The sequence below is a fragment of the Bos grunniens genome, chromosome 5 (genome assembly GCF_055505025.1).
Source record: "Bos grunniens cultivar Pamir isolate PY7600 chromosome 5, Bosgru_T2T1.0, whole genome shotgun sequence".
In the NCBI taxonomy this organism is placed as follows: Eukaryota; Metazoa; Chordata; class Mammalia; order Artiodactyla; family Bovidae; genus Bos; species Bos grunniens.
The window spans coordinates 59,671,091-59,693,824 of NC_141169.1; the positions used below are offsets into that span (position 1 = coordinate 59,671,091).

The following is a 22,734-nucleotide window of genomic DNA, read 5'->3' on the forward strand; positions in this document are numbered from 1 at the left end:
TCTCTCATACAGGCTAAAGGGAACTAATTCTGCTAATCAAAATTGCCAGAACAGAAATGTGCACAAAACACGAAGGAATACAAAACATAAAACACATTAGTATTGGGGTTAGAAAAGAAAGCTTGAGAACAGTATCCAATGAGACCCAAACAAACAAAAAAACAACACTAAGTGTGAAGCCTTTTCCCTTGACATCATTTTTAGACAGATATTAGCAACCAATTATCGTAATTCCTAGTACAGATTTCTACAAAATATTCCATGTCTTTTTTTTTAAGTGGTAATCTACCACATTTAACTAACTACATTCATTGACTCCATTATTTTTAATCTGTCTTCCAGTAAAAACTTTTGTCACCATTATACTGCTATACATTAAAAGTATAATAGTTCATACTTTTTTCCTACTCCTTCTCTTGCTCAGCACAACAGAGATTGAAGAGTATCTTGTTCTGATTAAAGCTTTAATCTGTATGCCAAGCATAACTATAGGAGTTAGTATCTTGGATAAGTAGACTATAATTATATTAATGTAAACATTCAGTCAGAGAAGGCAATGGCACCCCACTCCAGTACCTTTGCCTAGAAAATCCCATGGACGGAGGAGCCTGGTAGGCTGCAGTCCATGGGGTCGCTAGAGTCGGACACACCTGAGCGACTTCACTTTCACTTTTCAGTTTCAGGCACTGGAGAAGGAAATGGCAACCCACTCCAGTGTTCTTGCCTGGAGAATCCCAGGAACGGGAAGCCTGGTGGGCTGCCGTCTATGGGGTCGCACAGAGTCGGACAGGACTGAAGCCACGCAGCAGCAAACACACACATAATATGATGGGGGTGAAAGGCAATAGAATCATTCAGGTCCTTAGTAAATATTGTGCGAAATTTATAGATCCTTACAGAGTTTCAAATAAGTATATAATCACACATATAAACACTTTTTGTTTGCTGTTTTAAATTGAGCTATCATACTGGTTATATTGGAGAAGGCGAGGGCAACTCACTCCAGTATTCTTGCCTGGGAAACCGCATCGACAGAGGAGCCTAGGGAGGCTATAGTCTATGGGGTCACACAGAGTCAGACATGACTAAACAGCTGCAGCAGCATTGATTAATTAGGCAAATCACTCAGCCAAATCACTCAAATTTTCTGAGCATCTATTTACACATTTGTGTATGAGATGCTGCTGCTGCTAAGTCGCTTCAGTCGTGTCCAATGCACGAAAGTGAAAAGTGAAAGTGAAGCCGCCCAGTCGTGTCCGACTCTTAGCGACCCCATGGACTGCAGCCTAACAGGCTCCTCCATCCACGGGATTTTCCAGGTAAGAGTACTGGAGTGGGGTGCCATTGTCTTCTCCGTGTATATGAGATAATCATGACTAATTTGTCATACAGCATGTCCAAAGGCTCAATGGTAAAGAATCCGTCTGCCAGTAAGGAGATGCAGGAGACTTGAGTTCAATCCCTGGGTCAGGAAGGTCCCCTGGAGGAGGAAATGGCAACCCACTCCTGTATTCTTGCCTGGGAAATCCCAGGGACAGAGGAGCCTGGTGGGCTACAGTCCATGGGTTGCAAAAAGTCAGACACTGAGCAAACGTGCAATTTGCCATTTACCTGTAAGATTACATAAGATATGAAACAGAACATCCTTAATTCAACATACGTAATGAAATAAATGCTCTCTATAGAAGGAATATTATTCAAGAAATTCCTGTTAAATTTTCAGGTGGCATTAGAGTCATGGTAGCTAACTATTCCTTTTTAAGTATTTATAAAAATAATGTAGATACATAAGGAGAGTATATAAAATAAACATAACACATGCCTTCAGCATAACTAAGAATTATGAGATCTTATGAACTTCTAGTTATCTGAAAGTAGGAAAATAAATATCCAAGTACATCAGATGAGTGGAAAGAACTGGACAGATACTGCAGACTGTGCAAAAAATATGGCTGTTGATTATTTATTTCATATTCCACAACTTTAAGAAATTGCTATATTAGTACCAAAAGATAAAATTTAAGAGTAAGTTGATTAAAACAATGTTTACTCCTTTAGAAATTACCATATTAAATATTTTTATTCAATATGAGATTTTTTATTATTCAGAATAATGGATAAAATAATTTATGTTCTAAAGCTACTGGTTTTCTATCTGGAATTGTAAGTCCATGATTATATGGAAGCTATAGATAGTTTGAAAGGAAGACACAGCATAGTCAATTTCATTAAAGGAAGTTTGAGCTAATGAGCTCAGCAGTGCAGATGATACCTGTGAGATGGAGCTAGGTGGACACTGTAGAAGTTAAATTGCATTCATTCATGTTAATACACACTTTCATTTATTTCTAGAAAGTATCACTTTATGAACCAAGTTTTTCAAAGCTTGTTTTACTTGCTCATTCCTCAAGGTATAAATAAAAGGATTTAACATGGGGGCAATTGAAGTGTTGAGAATAGCTACTCCTTTGGTCAATGAAGCTCTTTCTTTTGCTGAAGGCTTGACATACATGAATATACAGCTTCCATAAGAAATGGAAATGACAATCATGTGAGAGGAACATGTGGAGAAAGCCTTTTTCCTCTGAGTAGCCGATGGTATTCTCAAAATGGTGGTAATAATGCACATGTAGGATAGAATCACTAATGCCAATGTGAAGAGCAGAGTCACAAAAGCAAAGTAAAAGCCAATCATCTCTAAAAGCCACGTATCTGAGCATGAGAGTTGCAAAATGGGGAAGTAATCACAGGAGAAGTGATCAATTATGTTGGAAGCACAGAAATCTAGCTGAAGGATAAGCATGAGTGGTGGAAAAATGGTAAGAAACCCCCCGAGCCATGAACTAAAGACCAGCAAAGTGCAGATTTTCTTGTTCATGATGGTGGTGTAATGGAGAGGCTTGCAGATGGCAACATATCGATCATAAGACATGGCAGTGAGAAGGAAAAACTCAGATACACCCATGAAGATGAAGAAAAATAACTGAGCCAAGCAATTGTTGTAGGAAATAGTCTTGACTTTAGTAATGATTGCCCCCAAAAACCTGGGGATAGAAACACTGGTGAATGTAATCTCTAAGAAGGAGAAATTCCGGAGGAAATAATACATCGGCGTCTTTAGATGACAGTCTGTTAAAGTGAGGATGATGATGGTTAGGTTTCCAACAACACTCAATACATAAGCCAGAAATAAAAAGATAAAAATGACAACCTGAAGCTCTGGGTTGTCTGATATGCCCAAGAGGACGAATTCTGTAAGCATTGTGTGGTTTCTCATACTGATTTTATTGTCTTTAAGCCAAATCTGTTGGTATAAGACAAAACAAAGAGTAAGTGAATAGTAAAGGAATTGAAGATTTATATATTGAAATTATTAGCTCTCATTAAAGGAAGCACTGGACCTTTTTCCCTGTAAGAATTTTTGCAATATCCACTCACTCCTACTAAAGCAAAATACTTTACCATTGTCTATTAAAGAGAAAAAAAATGTATTTACAGGTCTATGTTAAAAGTCCCCACTTTAGTGATTTGACATAAAACCTCTACATTGGACTAAATTTTCTATGTGAGCAAATATCTTTTAATTACATTTTCTACAACCATATTTACTAGCCAAATCTGTAGTTTAAATATTAAGACATTAGTTTCTAGTTTCCAGGATGCTGTGCTTATAGGATTGAAATATCTAATTTTGTGTTATGGTTCTGATACTATGTACAAACTTTATGGGCTTAGGAGGTTTCAGTGGCAACTGATGACCCAATGACAATTCCTGAGCTTAATAATAGCTATCATTTTTCTTTCTTAGTATATATTTCTTCAATATGCCCAAAATAAATAAATGTGTTTACAATCACATATACATGGAAATAGAATTGCCTTGCTTATAAATAAGAACAAATTTCTAATTTAAAAGAAAGAAATAAGAAATTAGCAATATTGACTAATACCACATAGAGCTATATCAATATTGCATTTCTATGACATACTGATCCTTTTATATCATTTTTACATCTCTTTACATTTACAGTCATCTCATTTTTAAAATTTTGCTGTATTTACTCCTTTTACACTTATGTGTCTGAGGACAGGACAGAACACAAGAGGGAGCCTTCTGATGCCAAAATATCCCATTAACTTCTTTCTAGGAGGCTAAGTCATTAGAATAAATACATTTCTGTTTAAGATTTACTGTCTAGTAACCAAAATTGTTCAAAAGTAATCTATATAATTTTTATTTATCTTGATCACTCTTTATTCTTAGCAACCAGAATTGTATTTCTGTGTAAGCTTTTATTAATATTTATTTTATTTTATAGCATGAATAAGAACAGTCAATGGAGAAAGCAATGGCAACCCACTCCAGTACTCTTGCCTGGAAAATCCCATGGACGGAGGAGCCTGTTAGGCTGCAGTCCATGGGGTCGCTAAGAGTCGGACACGACTGAGGGATTTCGCTTTCACTTTTCATTTTCATGCATTGGAGGAGGAAATGGCAACCCACTCCAGTGTTCTTGCCTGGAGAATCCCAGGGATGGCGGGGCCTGGTAGGTTGCCCGTCTATGGGGTCACACAGAATCGGACATGACTGAACTGACTTAGCAGCAGCAGCCCGAGCAGAACAGTCAACAGGTGGTAAGTATCAAAGCTTGTATAGTGCTTTCTTTTTTCTCAAGTCCTTCCTAACAATCAGCATTTTCTTCCTTTAAGAATAAACATATTTTGTTATACATATTAGCAAAATTGGCAGATTAAAAGGCAGAAACTACTGCTATGTTTTGAACAATGATTGAAATATTAAAATATAAAACAAGTAATAGTAAATATGTTAAAGCGATTTATTCTGACAAACTTTTGGATGGAAAAAAGGTGAAATACACATTTAAAAATTGGGAACGCTCTTACTTTATGATACATCTAATGATTCCAGTTAGAAATATAATCCCAGATTTTCTTTATGTACTTAAAATATGAGATGTAATGCATTCATATTATACCTTAGGAGATTTTTTGGTCATTATCTCATCCTTGTCTCCATTATATAAAAGTATCTTACATAGAGAAAACACAGGCTTGATTTCATGGATATTTTCTATAAACTCTATAAAATATTTGTGTTTCATTTCTTTCATCTTGCCATATAAAGGTAAACATTGTCCTGGCTGAAACTTTAAGAAATCACTCTTGTAATCCTGAGAGTTCTTGAAGGAAAAGTTCAAGAAACACTGCTTAATGACTGGAAGGTAAAACATTTCAAAGCTCCCTGGATAAGATGAAGATTGACTATTACCAAAAGATTAAATGATTTTACCTTCTTTGGTTACTGCTTAAATCTCTGAAACCAGAAGGATGACAGAAAGGGTGTAAGAAGAGATAATTCAAGAGATGTAGTGATGTCATGATATACACTTTTCCAGAAGCTAATGAATAGAGCAGGATAAAAGCAAAAGTGTGCCAACCAGTTGGTTTTCCTTTGGTTGGACTTAAATTTCTCTAATAAGCACATGGCACTCAGTCCACACTTGGGAGATAATTTATCCTCAGTTCCTTTGGGGTGGATTGAATACAGGGCTGAGCTACACCACAGTGGACCCTTCACTAAGGGTAGTACCTAAGTTTCATTCATTTTCACATCTCCACCAGCAAAAAGTAGAATGAATGAATAAATAAAGCATTTTAATATCTTTAAAAATAAGAAGAGTACTTGAAACTTTAGTATTTTTCATTCTAATAGTTACATATGCTTAATGTTAGGAGAATCAAGTATGAGAGAACTGGTATCAAATCAGCACATTGTGACGTATGGAATGACCCTTATGTTTCCAAATGAATTTTTGTTTGCCCTCAAAGCTCAAAATTATATAGTGTTATATTTTTGTATTGTGTTCTGCTACATATATTTCTAGATATTCAGCTATAAACATGGCCACATTCACACTCTCAGAGATACATTTTTTCCTTCTTAATGCAAATTTATTACAGAAAATATTTGGCAATGTTCCTTTATTTTCAGTTAATAATAGGTAATGGATATTATTCATTGTCAAATTATCTAGATAGAACTCATTATATATAATTGCATAGAACAACAGAGGAGACATAATTTCATTGGTAATTTCATTGTTGATTGAGATTTAGGGAATTAGTCTGCTAACAATTTCACATCATTGGTTATATTGCTGTCTATTTTTATGCACTTTTTTGCATACATAGAAGTATTGATGTAACATATATACTAAATTTTGATAGAAACTTCAAAATTTCTCTCCTACAGACAGGAATGAACTCTTTCAGTGCATCCTAATCAGTGCTAGATGCAGTCACAAATTTTATATAAGGATGAAAATGATGCCAAAATTAATTTAATAAAAATATCATAAAGATCGCATCCTGGTGCCTAGGTTTTGAGGTTAAAGAGAGCCAAGCCCTTTGTAAACTTTCCAACTTGATTTAACCTTTCTGAGGTTGCTCTACCCATAAAATGAGAATCCTAACAGTCCTCATTCATAGTATAATGCAAAGATTAAAGTGATAATGTATAAATTAGCAGTATAGTCCCAACTCAGGGATCAAACCCAGGTCTCCCACATTGCAGAGAGATTCTTTACCAGCTGAGTCATCAGGGAAGCCCAAGAATACTGGAGTGGTAGCCTCCAGTGGTATTCAATGGATAGGATAGGGTAGCCTATCCATTATCCAGCAGATCTTTCTGACCCAAGAATCAAACCGGGTTTTTCTGCATTGCAGGCAGATTCTTTACCAACTGAGCTACCAGGGAAGCTCTGCTGCTGCTGCTGCTGCTGCTAAGCCGCTTTAGTCGTGTCCGACTCTGTGTGACCCCATAGATGGCAGCCCACCAAGCTCCCCTGTCCCTGGGATTCTCCAGGCAAGAACACTGGAGTGGGTTGCCATTTCCTTCTCCAATGCATGAAAGTGAAAAGTGAAAGCGAAGTTGCTCAGTCGTGTCGGACTCTTAGTGACCCCATGGACTGCAGCCCACCAGGCTCCTCCGTCCATGGGATTTTCCAGGCAAGAGTACTGGAGTGGGTGTCATTGCCTTCCCCACCAGAGAAGCTCTAGTGGTGTATAAATATTAATATTACTTAAAATTTCATATTCTGCAATTAATAGATTGAACATTTTAATTTCTGTTTCTCATCCATGAATGGTCTATTTTAACTTGTGTTCACTTTTCCTTGGCTTTGTTGTCTTTTTATTTATTAGTAGGATATATCTGTTATGAATAGTAACCCCCATTCATATCTGTGGCAGGATGTTTTCAGAGACGATCCTTCCTTTTTAACTTTTAATGGAGTGGTTCAACTATGAAAGTTGTACAGTCTGTCATGAATTCTTGGTGACCTATTTGCGGTACATCCTTTCACGTATTTCAAAATTCTATAAATATCTGCTTATATTCAACACTTCTATGACTTTGCTTTTTACATTTTTGTCTTTGGTCCATCCAGAATTTATTATTATATCAGATATGGATTTTTTTTTTTTGCTCTTTAAATGAATAACTAATTTCCCTGACATCAATAAGCTAGAGACAATATGAGAGTTTGGACAGTGAGCTGCTAAGAGCATCAATGTCCTGTTATCCCATTAGCAGATTCTGTCTGTCTCATTGTTCTCATTAACAATATCTGTATGTCATCTTTCAGCTGAGAAAATAACTGACTCAACTGAAATATTGCCTTGCCTTGAGCAACTCATAATTCTCATATTCCAAAAAAAGGAGGTTTCTTTGACTTCAGTATAAAGAGTCTAATTTTAACAGAGTCAAAGTCCTGTAAGATTGGATCCCATCTTTCCATTCAGACCTACTGCCTTACATCCACCTTCACTTTTTCACTGGAGCATACTTGTGATTTTTGTTTATTTGTTTTAACAGTCTGATAATCTGCCTCTTGAAGTGGTTTCTTTGGAACTTCAATTCTCTTCTAGTCATCCGATAAATCTACTTTATTATTTATGGCAGTATTCCCTGAATCTTTGATTTTCCCAAACTCTTACATGTTTCCATAATGCTTTGTACTTCATCTTTGCAGTAGTGATTATATTTTAATTGCTAACATGGTCTCATTCTCACTAGACTGTAAGTTTCACAGTATAAATGTTAAGTCACATGTGCGGCTATTTAAATGAAAATATGAATTAGTTAAAAATACAAACTCAAATCCTCAGTTACATTAATTTCATTTCAAGTACTCCAAAGCCAAATGTGGCTAATGGCTAATATATTGAAACGGAAAAGATTACAGAGCATTCCCATTAATGCAGATAGTTGTATTGGACAGTTATTTCTCTTTCTGTTACTCTTGAAATATTGCTTAAGTGCATGGCATCTTTCTGGAACCAAGGCCCTGTGTGACCTCTGCTCTGACCTTATCAAATTGTTCATCATTTCTTATAATTGTTAGGCATTCTTTTTCTTTCTCTCTCTCTCTCCCTCTCCCTCCCTCTCTCTCTCTCTCTCTCTCTCACACACACACAGACATACACACATACATGCACGTATTTTTCTTTAAGGTTTTATCTAAATGTCATATATTCCTTGAAATCTTCCCTGGTTTGCAAAGCCAGGATTAGGTGCCCTCTGTTCTTTGCTTTCCTAAAACTTGCACACTTATCTTATTCTGTTGCAATTACTCATACATATATCTTTTGGCATTATAATGCTACATAATGTGGAGTAAATGGCCTTTGTTTAATTCATCTTTATACATCTTAAGCCAAGAAAAGAAATGCAACCAAACTTGATTTTTATAAATAAAAAAGTTAATGTATATAAAAGTTTGGATTATCCATATATATATATATTTATATATATAATCTACATATTACTGTGTATATAATATATATTACAGTATATATATTACTGTATTTTAACTACTAATCAAATTAGTAGTTATATATATTACTGTATTTTGGCTACTAATCAATTTTTTTCTTTTTAATTTAATTTTATTTTTTAACTTTACAATATTGTATTGGTTTTGCCATATATCAACATGCATCCACCACAGGTATACATGTGGCTACTAATCAAATTTTGTTAAGAACTCTTTCATCAATGTTTAATACAGATATTGAGCTGTAATTTCCTCTACAGAAAGGAATATATATATATATATATAAAAATGTATGTATTATTATGTATTACTGTATTGTTTTATATACAGTACAGTAATATATATTATATATATTACTGTGTTTTAACTACTAATCAAATTTTGTTAAGAAATCTTTCATCAATGTTTAAGATAGTTACTGAGCTGTAGTTTCCTCTCCTTACAATGTATTTTTCTGGTTTCAGATTAGGATAATGCTAATAAAAAGTTGGTAATTTTTTTTATGTGGGGAAGATTTTTAACACCACCTTCACACACTTGAATAGATGTAGGGCTAATCATGCCTTCTTCAGTGAGTTTTTTAAGTTTGTGTCTTTCAAGAATAGGTTCATTTCATGTTATCATATTTATGATCATAATATTATTTGTAATTATTCCTTATTTCCTTTTAATGTCTGTGGGATCATGAATATACCTTTTACTTCATTATTGATATTAGTAGTTTGTGTCTTTTCTTTTTCCTTGGTTAGCCTTGGTAGATACTAATTGATTGAATTAATGTTTCAAAAAAAATTACTTCTGTTGCTGGTGCTATTAGTGTCATATCCAAAAAAAAATCATTGCCAAGAACAATATCAAGGAACTTTCTCCTATGTTGTCTCAGGGTTTCATAGTTCCAGGTCTTACATTTAGGCTTTCAATCAATTTTGAGTTAATTTTTGTTGAGTATTGTAAGATATGGGTCCACTTTCATTCTTTTAAATATTCAGTTCTCAAAATTACATTTATTGAGGGTATATTTATACACGTTGAGTATCCTTGACTTCCTTATATAATATTATTTGACCACAGAGGCACTGGTTTATTTTGAAGCACTCAGTTCCATTACATTAATCTACGTGCATGTTTTTATACCTGTAGCATACTGCTTTGATTCCTATAGCTTTGTAAAATAGTTTGACATTCAGAAATGTAATGTCTCCAGCTTTGTTTATTCTCTGGATTGTTGTGGATATTTAGGGTCTTTTGTATATCAATATGAATTCTATTTCTGAAAAAATACCATCAGGATCTTAATAGAGACTTTATTTAATCTATACGTGGCTTCAGGTAGTATGGACACTTAAAATACTAACTCTTATAATCCATGAACAGTATACTTATCCACATATTTGTGGCTTCTTCAATATTTTTACAATGTCATATAATTTTAGGTCTATAGATCTTTCACCTTCTTGGTTAAATTTATTCTCAAGTATTTTATTGTTTCTGTGTTGTTATAAGTGGAATTTAAATGTTACCTCTTTTTCAGATAGTATGTTGTTATCATATATAAGCACAACTGATTTTTGTATGTATATTTTTTATCTTGCAATTTTGCTGAATTTGTTGATTAACTCTTTAACAGTTTTCTTGGGTTTTCTATATATAATATCATATCATCTGCAAGCAGAAACATTTTTAATTCTTCTTTGATTTTGATGCCTTTTATTTCTTTTTCTTTCTTGATTGTTCTGGCCAGGACTACCAGTGTTGTGGTGAATAGGAGTGGTGAACAGGAACACCATTGTCTTGTTGCTAATCTTCAAGGAAAAGCTTTCAAACCTCCTCACTGTGTATGATGTTATGTAACTGTCATAAATGGCCTTTTTATGTTGAGATACATTCTTTTTTTTTTTTCCTTTTTGAAGTATGTTCTTTCTGTATTCAATTTGTTGAGATTTTGTTGTTTTTAAATTTTTCTTCATCTACTAGATATTGGTATAATCAACATATACAACATTATATGAATTTAAAGTGGTGGTGGTGGTGTTCAGTCACTCAGTCATGTCTGACTTTTTGCAACCCCATGGACTGCAGCATGCCAGGCTTCCCTGTCCTTCACCAATACCCAGAGTTAGCTCAAACTCATGTCCATTGAGTTGGTGATGCCGTCCAACCATCTCATCCTCTGTTGTGCCCTTCTCCTCCTACGTTCAATCTTTCCCAGCATCACGGTCTTTTCTAATGAGTTGGTTCTTCACATGAGGTGGCCAAAGTATTTGAGTTTCAGCTTCATCATCAGTCCTTCCAATGAATATTCAAGACTGATTTCCTTTAGGATTGGCTGGCTTGATCTCCCTGCAGCCCAAGGGATTCTCAAGATTCTTCTACAATACCACAGTTCATAAGCATCAGTTCTTCAGTGTTCAGCCTTCTTTATGGTCCAATTTGACTTACATACATGAAAAGATTAGCACAATAAGTTTAATGAAAATCCATCATTTCATATCAATTCTAGATTGAAGAAAAATTATTTTTCTTAATGGTAAACATTCTTAGGATTTACTATCTAAATAACATTAATATGAAATATACAGCAGTGCTAAATATAGCAAACATGCTATACATTACACCATTAGTAGTCATTTAGACTTATAATTGGAAGTTTGTACCTTTGATCATCTTGGTCATCATACAAAGATAATGCATTATTATGGCTTGTATTCCAACCATGTACATTTCATCTTCATGACTCATTTATTCTGTAGTGGAATTTTGTACCTCTTCACCTGTTTCACCCATCCCATAACCCATTCCATCTTTTTTCTCTTTATCTATGACACTTATTTCTGTTGTGTTATATTTGTTCATTTGTAGTTTTTTTCTATATGTCACATGTAATTCAAATCATATGTTACTTATTTTTCAGTGTCACATATATTTCACATATAACACTGTCTGGGTCCATTCACATTATCCCAAATGGCAAGATGTCATTCTTTTTTATGGATGAGTAATATTGTATTTATATTTTAATCTATTCATCTATTGATAGGAATTTGGATTGCTTCCACATTTTGACTATCATGAGTATAGTTGCAATGAAAATAGGGGTACATGCATCTTTTCAAAATACTGTTTTGCTTTGTTTTATTTTATTTTTAAACTTTACATAATTGTATTAGTTTTGCCAAATATCAAAATGAATCCGCCACAGGTATACATGTGTTCCCCATCCTGAACCCTCCTCCCTCCTCCCTCCCCATACCGTCCCTCTGGGTCGTCCCAGTGCTCTAGCCCCAAGCATCCAGTATCGTGCATCGATCCTGGACCGGCATCTCATTTCATACATGACATTTTACATGTTTCAATGCCATTCTCCCAAATCTTCCCACCCTCTCCCTCTCCCATAGAGTCCATAAGACTCTTCTATACATCAGTGTCTCTTTTGCTGTCTCGTAAACAGGGTGTTTTGTTTCTTTAGGAAAAAATATAAGAAGTAAAATTGCTGGATCCTATGCAAGATTTATTTTTAATCCTTTTAAGAAGCTCCAAAATGTTTTCCATAGCGGCTGCACCAATTTACATTCCCAGCAACAGTGTAAAGAATTCCCTTTTCTCCTTATCCTCACCAACACTTATTTTTCTTATCTTCTTAACGATCTTGACAGGTGTAGAAGATATCTAATTGTAGTTGTGATTTGCATTTCCCTCATGATTAATGATACACAGCACATTTTCACATGCTATTGACCTTCTTGGAAAATGTCTACTCAGGTCCTATGTCCACATTAATTGTTTGTTTCTTTTTATGTTGAGATGTAAGAGTCTTGTATACTTTTGGATATTAATCTTTTATGAGATTATTGTTTGCAAATAGCTTTTTCCATTCCGTAGGCATTTTCTTCTTTTTGTTGATAGTTTCCTTCACTGTTCAAAACGTTTTAGTTTGATGTGGTCCCATTTGTTTATTTTTGTTTTTGTTGCCCTTGCCTGAGAAGACATATCCTAAAAATTATTCCTAAGACCTATGTCAAAGACTGTACTGCCTAAGTTTTCTTCTAGTAGTATTAGGGTTTGGGGTCTTACATTCAAGTCCTCAGTTCATTTTGACTTTATTTTCGCAAAAAGTGTGGTAAAGTAGTCCAGTTTGCATGTGGCCATCCAGTTTTCACAACACCCATTCATTGCAGAGGCTGTCTTTTCCCCATTATATAATCTTGCCTCCTTTGTAAATTAAATGACCATGTAAACATGGGTTTATTTCTGTGCTCTCCATTCTGTTTCCTTGATTTTCTGTCTGTATCCTATGATGCCAGACTGTACGCTGGGGTAAATGAAGGAAAGAGGTATAATCTATAACTTCAATGATTTTATACATTACTTAGTTTAGTAGCAGTATAAATAAATATTTAGAATTTAAGTTTCATATATAGATGTATACATTCCTTAGGCCCAGGGGAAGGATTTATCCTCTGCCTGAGGGTGTTATACCGGCTGATAATAGGAAAAACTACCAGAGTGATTACATAGAAGATTTTGTTCCTGATAAAATAATCACTTTTGAATATTTTTTTCAGCAAAAAGCCTACAACTTAGTGTTTTCATACATACAGTTTTTTAAAAATTTTATTTTGTATTGGTTTTGCCGAATATTGAAATGCATCCACCACAGGTATACATGTGTTCCGCATTCTGAACCTTCCTCCCTCCTCCCTCCCCATACCATCCCTCTGGGTTGTCCCAGTGCACCAGCCCCAAGCATCCAGTATTGTGCATCAAACCTGGACTGGGAACTTGTTTCATACATAATATTATACATGTTTCAATGCCATTCTCCAAAATCATCCCACCGTATCCCTCTCCCACAGAGTCCAAAAGACTGTTCTATATATCAGTGTCTCTTTTGCTGTCTCGTATACAGGGTTATTGTTACCATCTTTCTAAATTCCATATATATGCATTAGTATACTGAATTGGTGTTTTTCTTTCTGGCTTACTTCACTCTGTATAATAGGGTCCAGTTTCATCCACCTCATTAGAACTGATTCCAATGTATTCTTTTTAATGGCTGAGTAATACTCCATTGTGTATATGTACCACGACTTTCTTATCCATTCATCTGCTGATGGACATCTAGGTTGCTTCCATGTCCTGGCTATTATAAACAGTGCTGCGATGAACATTGGGGTACACGTGTCTCTTTCCCTTCTGCTTTCCTCGGTGTGTATGCCCAGCAGTGGGATTGCTGGGTCATAAGGCAGTTCTATTTCCAGTTTTTTAAGGAATCTCCACACTGTTCTCCATAGTGGCTGTACTAGTTTGCATTCCCACCAACGGTGTAAGAGGGTTCCCTTTTCTCCACACCCTCTCCAGCATTTATTGCTTGTAGATTTTTGGATTGCAGCCATTCTGAGTGGTGTGAAATGGTACCTCATAGTGGTTTTGATTTGCATTTCTCTGATAATGAGTGATGTTGAGCATCTTTTCATGTGTTTGTTAGCCATCTGTATTTCTTCTTTGGAGAAATGTCTATTTAGTTCTTTGGCCCATTTTTTGATTGGGTCATTTATTTTTCTGGAGTTGAGCTATAGGAGTTGCTTGTATATTTTTGAGATTAATCCTTTGTCAGTTGCTTCATTTGCTATTATTTTCTCCCATTCTGAAGGCTGTCTTTTCACCTTGCTAATAGTTTCCTTTGTTGTGCAGAAGCTTTTAATTTTAATTAGGTCCCATTTGTTTATTTTTGCTTTTATTTCCAATGTTCTGGGAGGTGGGTCATAGAGGATCCTGCTGTGATGTATGTCGGAGAGTGTTTTGCCTATGTTCTCCTCTAGGAGTTTTATAGTTTCTGGTCTTACGTTTAGATCTTTAATCCATTTTGAGTTTATTTTTGTGTATGGTGTTAGAAAGTGTTCTAGTTTCATTCTTTTACAAGTGGTTGACCAGATTTCCCAGCACCACTTGTTAAAGAGATTGTCTTTAATCATTGTATATTCTTGCCTCCTTTGTCAAAGATAAGATGTCCATATGTGTGTGGATTTATCTCTGGGCTTTCTATTTTGTTCCATTGATCTATATTTCTGTCTTTGTGCCAGTACCATACTGTCTTGATGACTGTGGCTTTGTAGTAAAGCCTGAAGTCAGGCAGGTTGATTCCTCCAGTTCCATTCTCCTTTCTCAAAATTGCTTTGGCTATTCGAGGTTTTTTGTATTTCCATACAAATTGTGAAATTTTTTGTTCTAGCTCTGTGAAGAATACCGTTCATAGCTTGATTTGCATAGAAATGAATGAAAATGAAAAAAGAACAACCCAAAACCTGTGTGACACTGTAAAAGCAGACCTAAGGGGAAAGTTCATAGCAATACAGGTATTCCTCAATAAACAATAAAAAGTCAAATAAATAACCTAACTCTACACCTAAAGCAACTAGAAAAGGAAGAAATGAAGAAACACAGGGTTAGTAGAAGGAAAGAAATCTTAAAAATTAGGGCAGAAATAAATGCAAAAGAAACAAAAGAGACCATAGCAAAAATCAACAAAGCCAAAAGTTGGTTCTTTGAAAGGATAAATAAAATTGACAAACCATTAGACTCATCAAGAAACAAAGGGACAAAAATCAAATCAATAAAATTAGAAAGGAAAATTGAGATGTCACAACAGACAACACAGAAATACAAAGGATCATGAGACTACTATCAACAATTGTATGCCAATAAAATGGACAACGTGGAAGAAATGGACAAATTCTTAGAAAAGTACAACTTTCCAAAACTGGACCAGGAAGAAATAGAAAATCTTAACAGGCCCATCATAAGCACGGAAATTAAACCTGTAATCAAAAATCTTCCAGCAAACAAAAGCCCAGGTCCAGATGGCTTCACAGCTGAATTCTACCAAAAATTTAGAGAAGAGCTAGCACTTATCCTACTCAAACTCTTCCAGAAAATTGCAGAGGAAGGTAAACTTCCAAACTCATTCTATTAGGCCATAATCACCCTAATACCAAAACCTGACAAAAATCCCACAAAAAAAGAAAACTACAGGCCAATATCACTGATGAACATAGATGCAAAAATCCTTAACAAAATTCTAGCAATCAGAATCCAACAGCACATTAAAGATCATACACCATGACCAAGTGCGCTTTTTCCCAGGGATGCAAGGATTCTTCAATATCAGCAAATCAATCAATGAATACACCACATTAACAAATTGAAAAATAAAAACTATATGATTATCTCAATAGATGCAGAGAAAGCCTTTGACAAAATTCAACATCCATTTATGATAAAAACTCTCCAGAAATCAGGAATAGAAGGAACATACCTCAACATAATAAAAGCTATATATGTCAAACCACAAACCCACAGCAAACATTATCCTCAATGGTGAAAAATTGAAAGCATTTCCTCTAAAGTCAGGAACAAGACAAGGGTGCCCACTTTCACCATTACTATTCAACATAGTTTTGGAAGTTTTGGCCACAGCAATCAGAGCAGAAAAAGAAATAAAAGGAATCCAAATTGGAAAAGAAGAAGTAAGACTCTCACTGTTTGCAGATGACCTGATCCTCTACATAGAAAACCCTAAAGACTCCACCAGAAAATTACTAGAACTAATCAATGACTATAGTAAAGTTGCAGGATATAAAATCAACACACAGAAATCCCTTGCATTCCTATACACTAATAATGAGAAAACAGAAAGAGAAATTAAGGAAACAATTCCATTCACCATTGCAACGGAAAGAATAAAATACTTAGGAATATATCTACCTAAAGAAACTAAAGACCTATATATAGAAAACTATAAAACACTGGTGAAAGAAATCAAAGAGTACATTAATAGATGGAGAAATATAGCATCTTCATGGATTGGAAGAATCAATACAGTGAAAATGAGTATACTACCCAAAGCAATTTATAGATTCAATGCAATCCCTATCAAGCTACCAAAGGTATTCTATACAGTTTTTTTGTAAGGAATAATATCATCACAGAGAAGAAATTGAGAACAGTCATATAAAATTTATCCTCAAACTCCTGTTAAATTTTTTCACAGTAACAACTCACAATGTGTTAAGAAGATTGCAGACTGCATTTGTGTTATACAGTTTCTTCATTTTATGTGTGCCCTGAGATATTCTTTATTGCTGTTGTTATTTAGTTGCTAAGTTGTGTTCAACTCATTTGCAACCCCATGCACTATAGCTCTCCAGGCTCCATGTCCAATGGGATTTCCCAGGCAAAATACTAGAGTGGGTTGCCATTTCCTTCTCTAGGGAATTTTCCAGACCCAGGGATTGAACCTGTGTATCCTGCTTGGCAGGTGGTTTCTTTACCACTGATCCACCAGGAAGACCATGCACCAAGTTAGATTTTAAAAAAAAGAAAGAAATCCAATTTGAAAACTTTTCATAAAGCAATAGTCATCAAGAGAGTATGATACTGGCATAACAAAGAACTCTAGGGTAGAACCCCACATTTATGGTCATTGATTTTTAACAAGAGTGACAAGATTATTCAAAGAAGTAACAGTTTTTTAAGAAGCCATGTTGGGAAGCTAGATATGTACATGCAAAAGAAAACTTTATCTCTCTCTCACCCCATATATAAAGGCTATATATAGGGCTTCCCTGGTGGTCCACTGGTTAAAAGTCTGGCTTGCAATGCAGGGGACACAGGTTCCATCCCTGGTCCAGGAGGATTTCATGTGCTGAGGGGCAACTAAGCCCATGTACCACAACTACTGAGGCTGTGCTTTAGAGCCAGCAGGCCACAACTACTGAGCCCAAGAGCTGTAAACACTAAAGCCCATGTATCTAGAGCCTGTGCTCCACAACAACAGAAGCCACCACAATGAGAAGCCTGAGCACTCCAATGAAGAGTAGCCCCCACTCACTCAACTAGATAAAGACTGTATGCAGCAACAAAGCTGCACTACAGACCAAAATAAATAAATAAGTAAATAAAAAAAAAAAAACAACCTTTTTTTAGAAAAGACCATATATAAATTTAAAAGAAAAAGAAGATTATTATGGGCACTAAAAGTATACATTTCTTAGAAGAAACCATACATATAACTCCTTGTAACTTTGAATTAGGCAATGATTTCTTAAATATGACACCAAAAACACAAACAGCAAAAGAAAAAAATTAACATGGCTTTGTCAGTCAAGTGTATTCTCCTTGGTTCTGTTTCATCACAACAAAGATTTGGAGTGATGGACATTAAAGCCTCCAGCATGTCACAGCTCTCGGGTCTTGAACAGACCGTGTTATAGCTCTCAGGTCTCGAATAGGCCGTGTTATAGCTCTTAGACAAATCAGTGTTACAGCTCCGTGTTACATCTCTGTTTTATTTAGATAATAACAGGAAAACCCATCCTCGAGGTGTGAGGGCATGTCTACCCAAAGACATGTCTACCCAACTCCGGGAAGAGAAGAGCGCCCCACCGTGCGGGGGAGAGAGAGACCCCCCAGCCCTTTGGCTCCTCTTTTTATATGTTTTTTCTCCCCCTAGGCCTGCCCTATGTAAAGTGGGCTAGCCAGGAGTGTTTGTTCTACCTGAGGTCCTCACTCAGGTCCTCAGATTTTCCTTTGTTACATTTTCTCAGGCTTTTCCCTTCCTTGTCTTTTAGCCACCACCATTCTGGATTCCTGTTTCCTATTCTAACTACCTAAGAATTTCATCAGAATTGAAACTTTAGTAATCAAAGGGCACTGTGAAAAAACTGAAAATACAACCCAAAGAAGGAAAAGAAAATTCACAAATCATGCATATAATAAGGTTTTGGTGATTTTTTAAAGGGTCTTCTTGGTGGCTCAGATGGTAAAGAATGTGCCTGCAATGCAAGAGACCTGAGTTCAAACCTGTTTTTTTTTTTTTTTTTTTTAAAGACTTATTGAATGCAAACTCTCTGTCGAGGGAGGTTTTTAGGGCCTTGAAAACAATAAGTACTTACTCCCCTATTTTTCCATAGAAGAGCAGATGGATAATCAGATCAGATCAGTCACTTATCATGTCCGAGTCTCTGTGACCCCATGAATCGCAGCACGCCAGGCCTTCCTGTCCATCACCAACTCCCGGAGTTCACTCAGACTCATGTCCTTCGAGTCAGTGATGCCATCTAGCCATCTCATCCTCTATCGTCCCCTTCTCCTCCTGCGCCCAATTCCTCCCAGCATCAGAGTCTTTTCCAGTGAGTCAACTCTTCGCATAAGGTGGCCAAAGTACTGGAGTTTCAGCTTTAGCATCATTCCTTCCAAAGAAATCCCAGAGCTGATCTCCTTTAGAATGGAATGGTTGGATCTCCTTGCAGTGCAAGGGTCTCTCAAGAGTGGAGAGACACTGATGTATAGAACAGTCTTATGGACTCTGTGGGAGAGGGAGAGGGTGGGAAGATTTGGGAGAATGGCAATGAAACATGTAAAATATCATGTAGGAAACGAGTTGCCAGTCCAGGTTCGATGCACGATGCTGGATGCTTGGGGCTGGTGCACTGGGACAGCCCAGAGGGATGGTATGGGGAGGGAGGAGGGAGGAGGGTTCGGGATGGGGAACACATGTATACCTGTGGCGGATTCATTTTGATATTTGGCAAAACTAATACAATTATGTAAAGTTTCAAAATAAAATAAAAGTAGAAAAAAAAAAAAAGAATCTTCTCCAACACCACAGTTCAAAAGCATCAATTATTTGACACTCAGCCTTCTTCACAGTCCAACTCTCATATCCATACATGACCACAGGAAAAACCATAGCCTTGACTAGACGAACCTTTGTTGGCAAAGTAATGTCTCTGCTTTTTAATATGCTATCTAGGTTGGTCATAACTTTCCTTCCAAGGAGTAAGAGTCTTTTAATTTCATGGGTGCAGTCACCATCTGCAGTGATTTTGGAGTCCAAAAAAATAAAGTCTGACACTGTTTCCACTGTTTCCACATCTATTTCCCATGAAATGATTGGACCGGATGCCATGATCTTTGTTTTCTGAATGTTGAGCTTTAAGCCAACTTTTTCACTCTCCACTTTGACCTTCATCAAGAGGCTTTTGAGTTCCTCTTCACTTTCTGCCATAAGGGTGGTGTCATCTGCATATCTGAGGTTATTGATATTTCTCCCGGCAATCTTGATTCCAGCTTGTGTTTCTTCCAGTTCAGTGTTTCTCATGATGTACTCTGAATATAAGTTAAATAAACAAGGTGACAATATGCAGCCTTGACCTACTCCCTTTCCTATTTGGATCCAGTGTGTTGTTCCATGTCCAGTTCTAATTGTTGCTTCCTGACCTGCATACAAATTTCTCAAGAGGCAGATCAGGTGGTCTGGTATTCCCATCTCTTTCAGAATTTTCCACAGTTTATTGTGATTCACACAGTCAAAGGCTTTGTCATAATCAATAAAGCAGAAATAGATGTTTTTCTGGAACTCTCTGCATTTTCCATGATCCAGCGGATATTGGCAATTTGATCTCTGGTTCCTCTGCCTTTTCAAAACCAGCTTGAACATCAGGAAGTTCACGGTTCACGTATTGCTGAAGCCTGGCTTGGAGAATTTTGAGCATTACTTTACTAGCATGTGAGATGAGTGCAATCTTGTGGTAGTTTGAGCATTCTTTGGCATTGCCTTTCTTTGGGATTGGAATGAAAAATGACCTTTTCCAGTCCTGTGGCCACTGCTGAGTTTTCCAAATTTGCTGGCATATTGAGTACAGCACTTTCACAGCATCAGCTTTCAGAATTTGGAATAGCTCAAATGGAATTCTATCACCTCCACTAGCTTTATTCGTAGTGATGCTTTCTAAGGCCCACTTGACTTCATATTCCAGGATGTCTGGCTCTAGGTGAGTGATCACACCATCGTGATTATGTGGTTCGTGAAGATCTTTTTTGTACATTTCTTCTGTGTATTCTTGCCATCTCTTCTTAATATCTTCTGCTTCTGTTAGGTCCATACCATTTCTGTCCCTTATCAATCCCATCTTTGCATGAAATGTTCCCTTGGTATCTCTGATTTTCTTGAAGGGATCTCTAGTCTTTTCCCATTCTGTTGTTTTCCTCTATTTCTTTGCATTGATTGCTGAAGAAGGCTTTCTTATCTCTTCTTTCTAGTCTTTGGAACTCTGCATTCAGATACTTATATCTTTCCTTTTCTCCTTTGCTTTTCACTTCTCTTCTTTTCACAGCTATTTGTAAGGCCTCCTCAGACAGACATTTTGCTTTTTTATATTTCTTTTCCATGGGGATGGTCTTGATCCCTGTCTCCTGTACAATGTCACGAACCTCATTCCATAGTTCATCAGGCACTCTATCAGATCTAGGCCCTTAAATCTATTTCTCACTTCCACTGTATAATCATAAGGGATTTGATTTAGGTCATACCTGAATGGTCTAGTGGTTTTCCCTACTTTCTTCAATTTAAGTCTGGATTTGACAATAAGGAGTTCATGGTCTGAGCCACAGTTAGCTCCTGGTCTTGTTTTTGCTGACTCTATAGAGCTTCTCCATCTTTGGCTGCAAAGAATATAATCAATCTGATTTCGGTGTTGACCATCTGGTGATGTCCATGTATAGAGTCTTCTCTTGTGTTGTTGGAAGAGGGCGTTTGTTATGACCAGTGCATTTTCTTGGCAAAACTCTATTAGTCTTTGCCCTGCTTCATTCCGTATTCCAAGGCCAAATTTGCCTGTTACTCCAGGTGTTTCTTGACTTCCTACTTTTGCATTCCAGTCCCCTATAATAGTGATGGCTTAAAATGGTAAAATGAACCAGAAAACAACTCAGTTAAAATTATTTCTTCAGGTACACATAGATAATAGTCTTACCATTAAATATGAACCTTTGTGATTTTTTCATATGTTTTTCTCTGATAGAATATTATATCCAGAATGGAAATCTATACGTTTTAAGGAGCTTTTGTAGATTTTTATTTAAAGAATCTGACAGTATATAACCATAATCCTTTCTTAAAACTCATTATATTGATATATTTAAGTGAGTATGTACAGGAAAGTGAAACTGTTAGTCACTGAGTCATGTACAGGGTCAAAGTTTATACAAATGCATTTGGTTGCAAAGAGTTGAACATTACTATAACCCACTAGGCTCCTCTGTCCATGAGATTCTCCAGGCAATAATATGGAGTGGGTTGCCATTTCCTTCTCCAAGGTATCTTCCTGACCCAGGGATCCAACCCGCAGCTCCTGCATTGCAGGTGGATTCTTTACCGCTGAGCTACAGGGGGAATAGGAGTGAGCAAAGAGAAAGTTCCAAGAAGATTCAATTCATTTTTAAAACATCCTTTAATTTTTCTCAGATATTCAAATTCTTAACAGTTTATCTCACTTTTTTCTAAAGATCTCTGGAGATATCTCACTGAGATTTGAATTCGTGGACACTATTGTATTTTAATCCTCAAATAATTCATGTAGCATAAATATTAGGGCTCTACCTCGTCTTCTGGACTCCAACATTTGGACATCTGTCTTCAATACAGTTAACAGAGTGATCCTTCTAAAATGAAAATCTGATTATATATGAACCACTAGCTTCCGAGTCACCTATAGTCTATGTTTTTATCCTCCAGTTAAACTGAAAATATATATTTAGGGATGAGAACATGGACTTTAAATTTAAATAAGCTAACCAGGTAGGTGATTCTTGTTTGTTCCAAATATTTAGGACTACCAGATACAGAACAAGTACATTTTTGGACATAAAAGTTTCTTATGATTTGAAGTCTGTCTTTTTCCCCCTTGACTTGTTAAATATTATCTCAGCTGAGGCAACATCTTCCCCCAAGTGCAACTAACATTTCTCGACAGTTCAGTGTAAGCCAGATGCAGATGGTGCATTAGTTTATATAATGTATCATTTCATCCTCAAAATA

The 22,734-nt window shown here is 36.1% G+C and overlaps 1 protein-coding gene across 1 annotated transcript; it reads right to left on the reverse strand.

Annotated features, from left to right (window-relative positions):
- Positions 1–2,338: 2,338 nt before the first annotated feature.
- Positions 2,339–3,355, reverse strand: LOC147372163 (olfactory receptor 6C3-like). Its single transcript, XM_086403615.1, has one exon. The coding sequence runs from the start codon at positions 3,275–3,277 to the stop codon at positions 2,339–2,341; it is 939 nt and encodes a 312-aa protein (XP_086259741.1). The 5' UTR covers positions 3,278–3,355.
- Between the last annotated feature and the right edge of the window lie 19,379 nt (positions 3,356–22,734).

Coding starts and splice junctions, on each gene's coding strand:
- LOC147372163 (XM_086403615.1), bottom strand. CDS start 3,277: ATGAGAAACCACACAATGCTTACAGAATTCGTCCTCTTGGGCATATCA.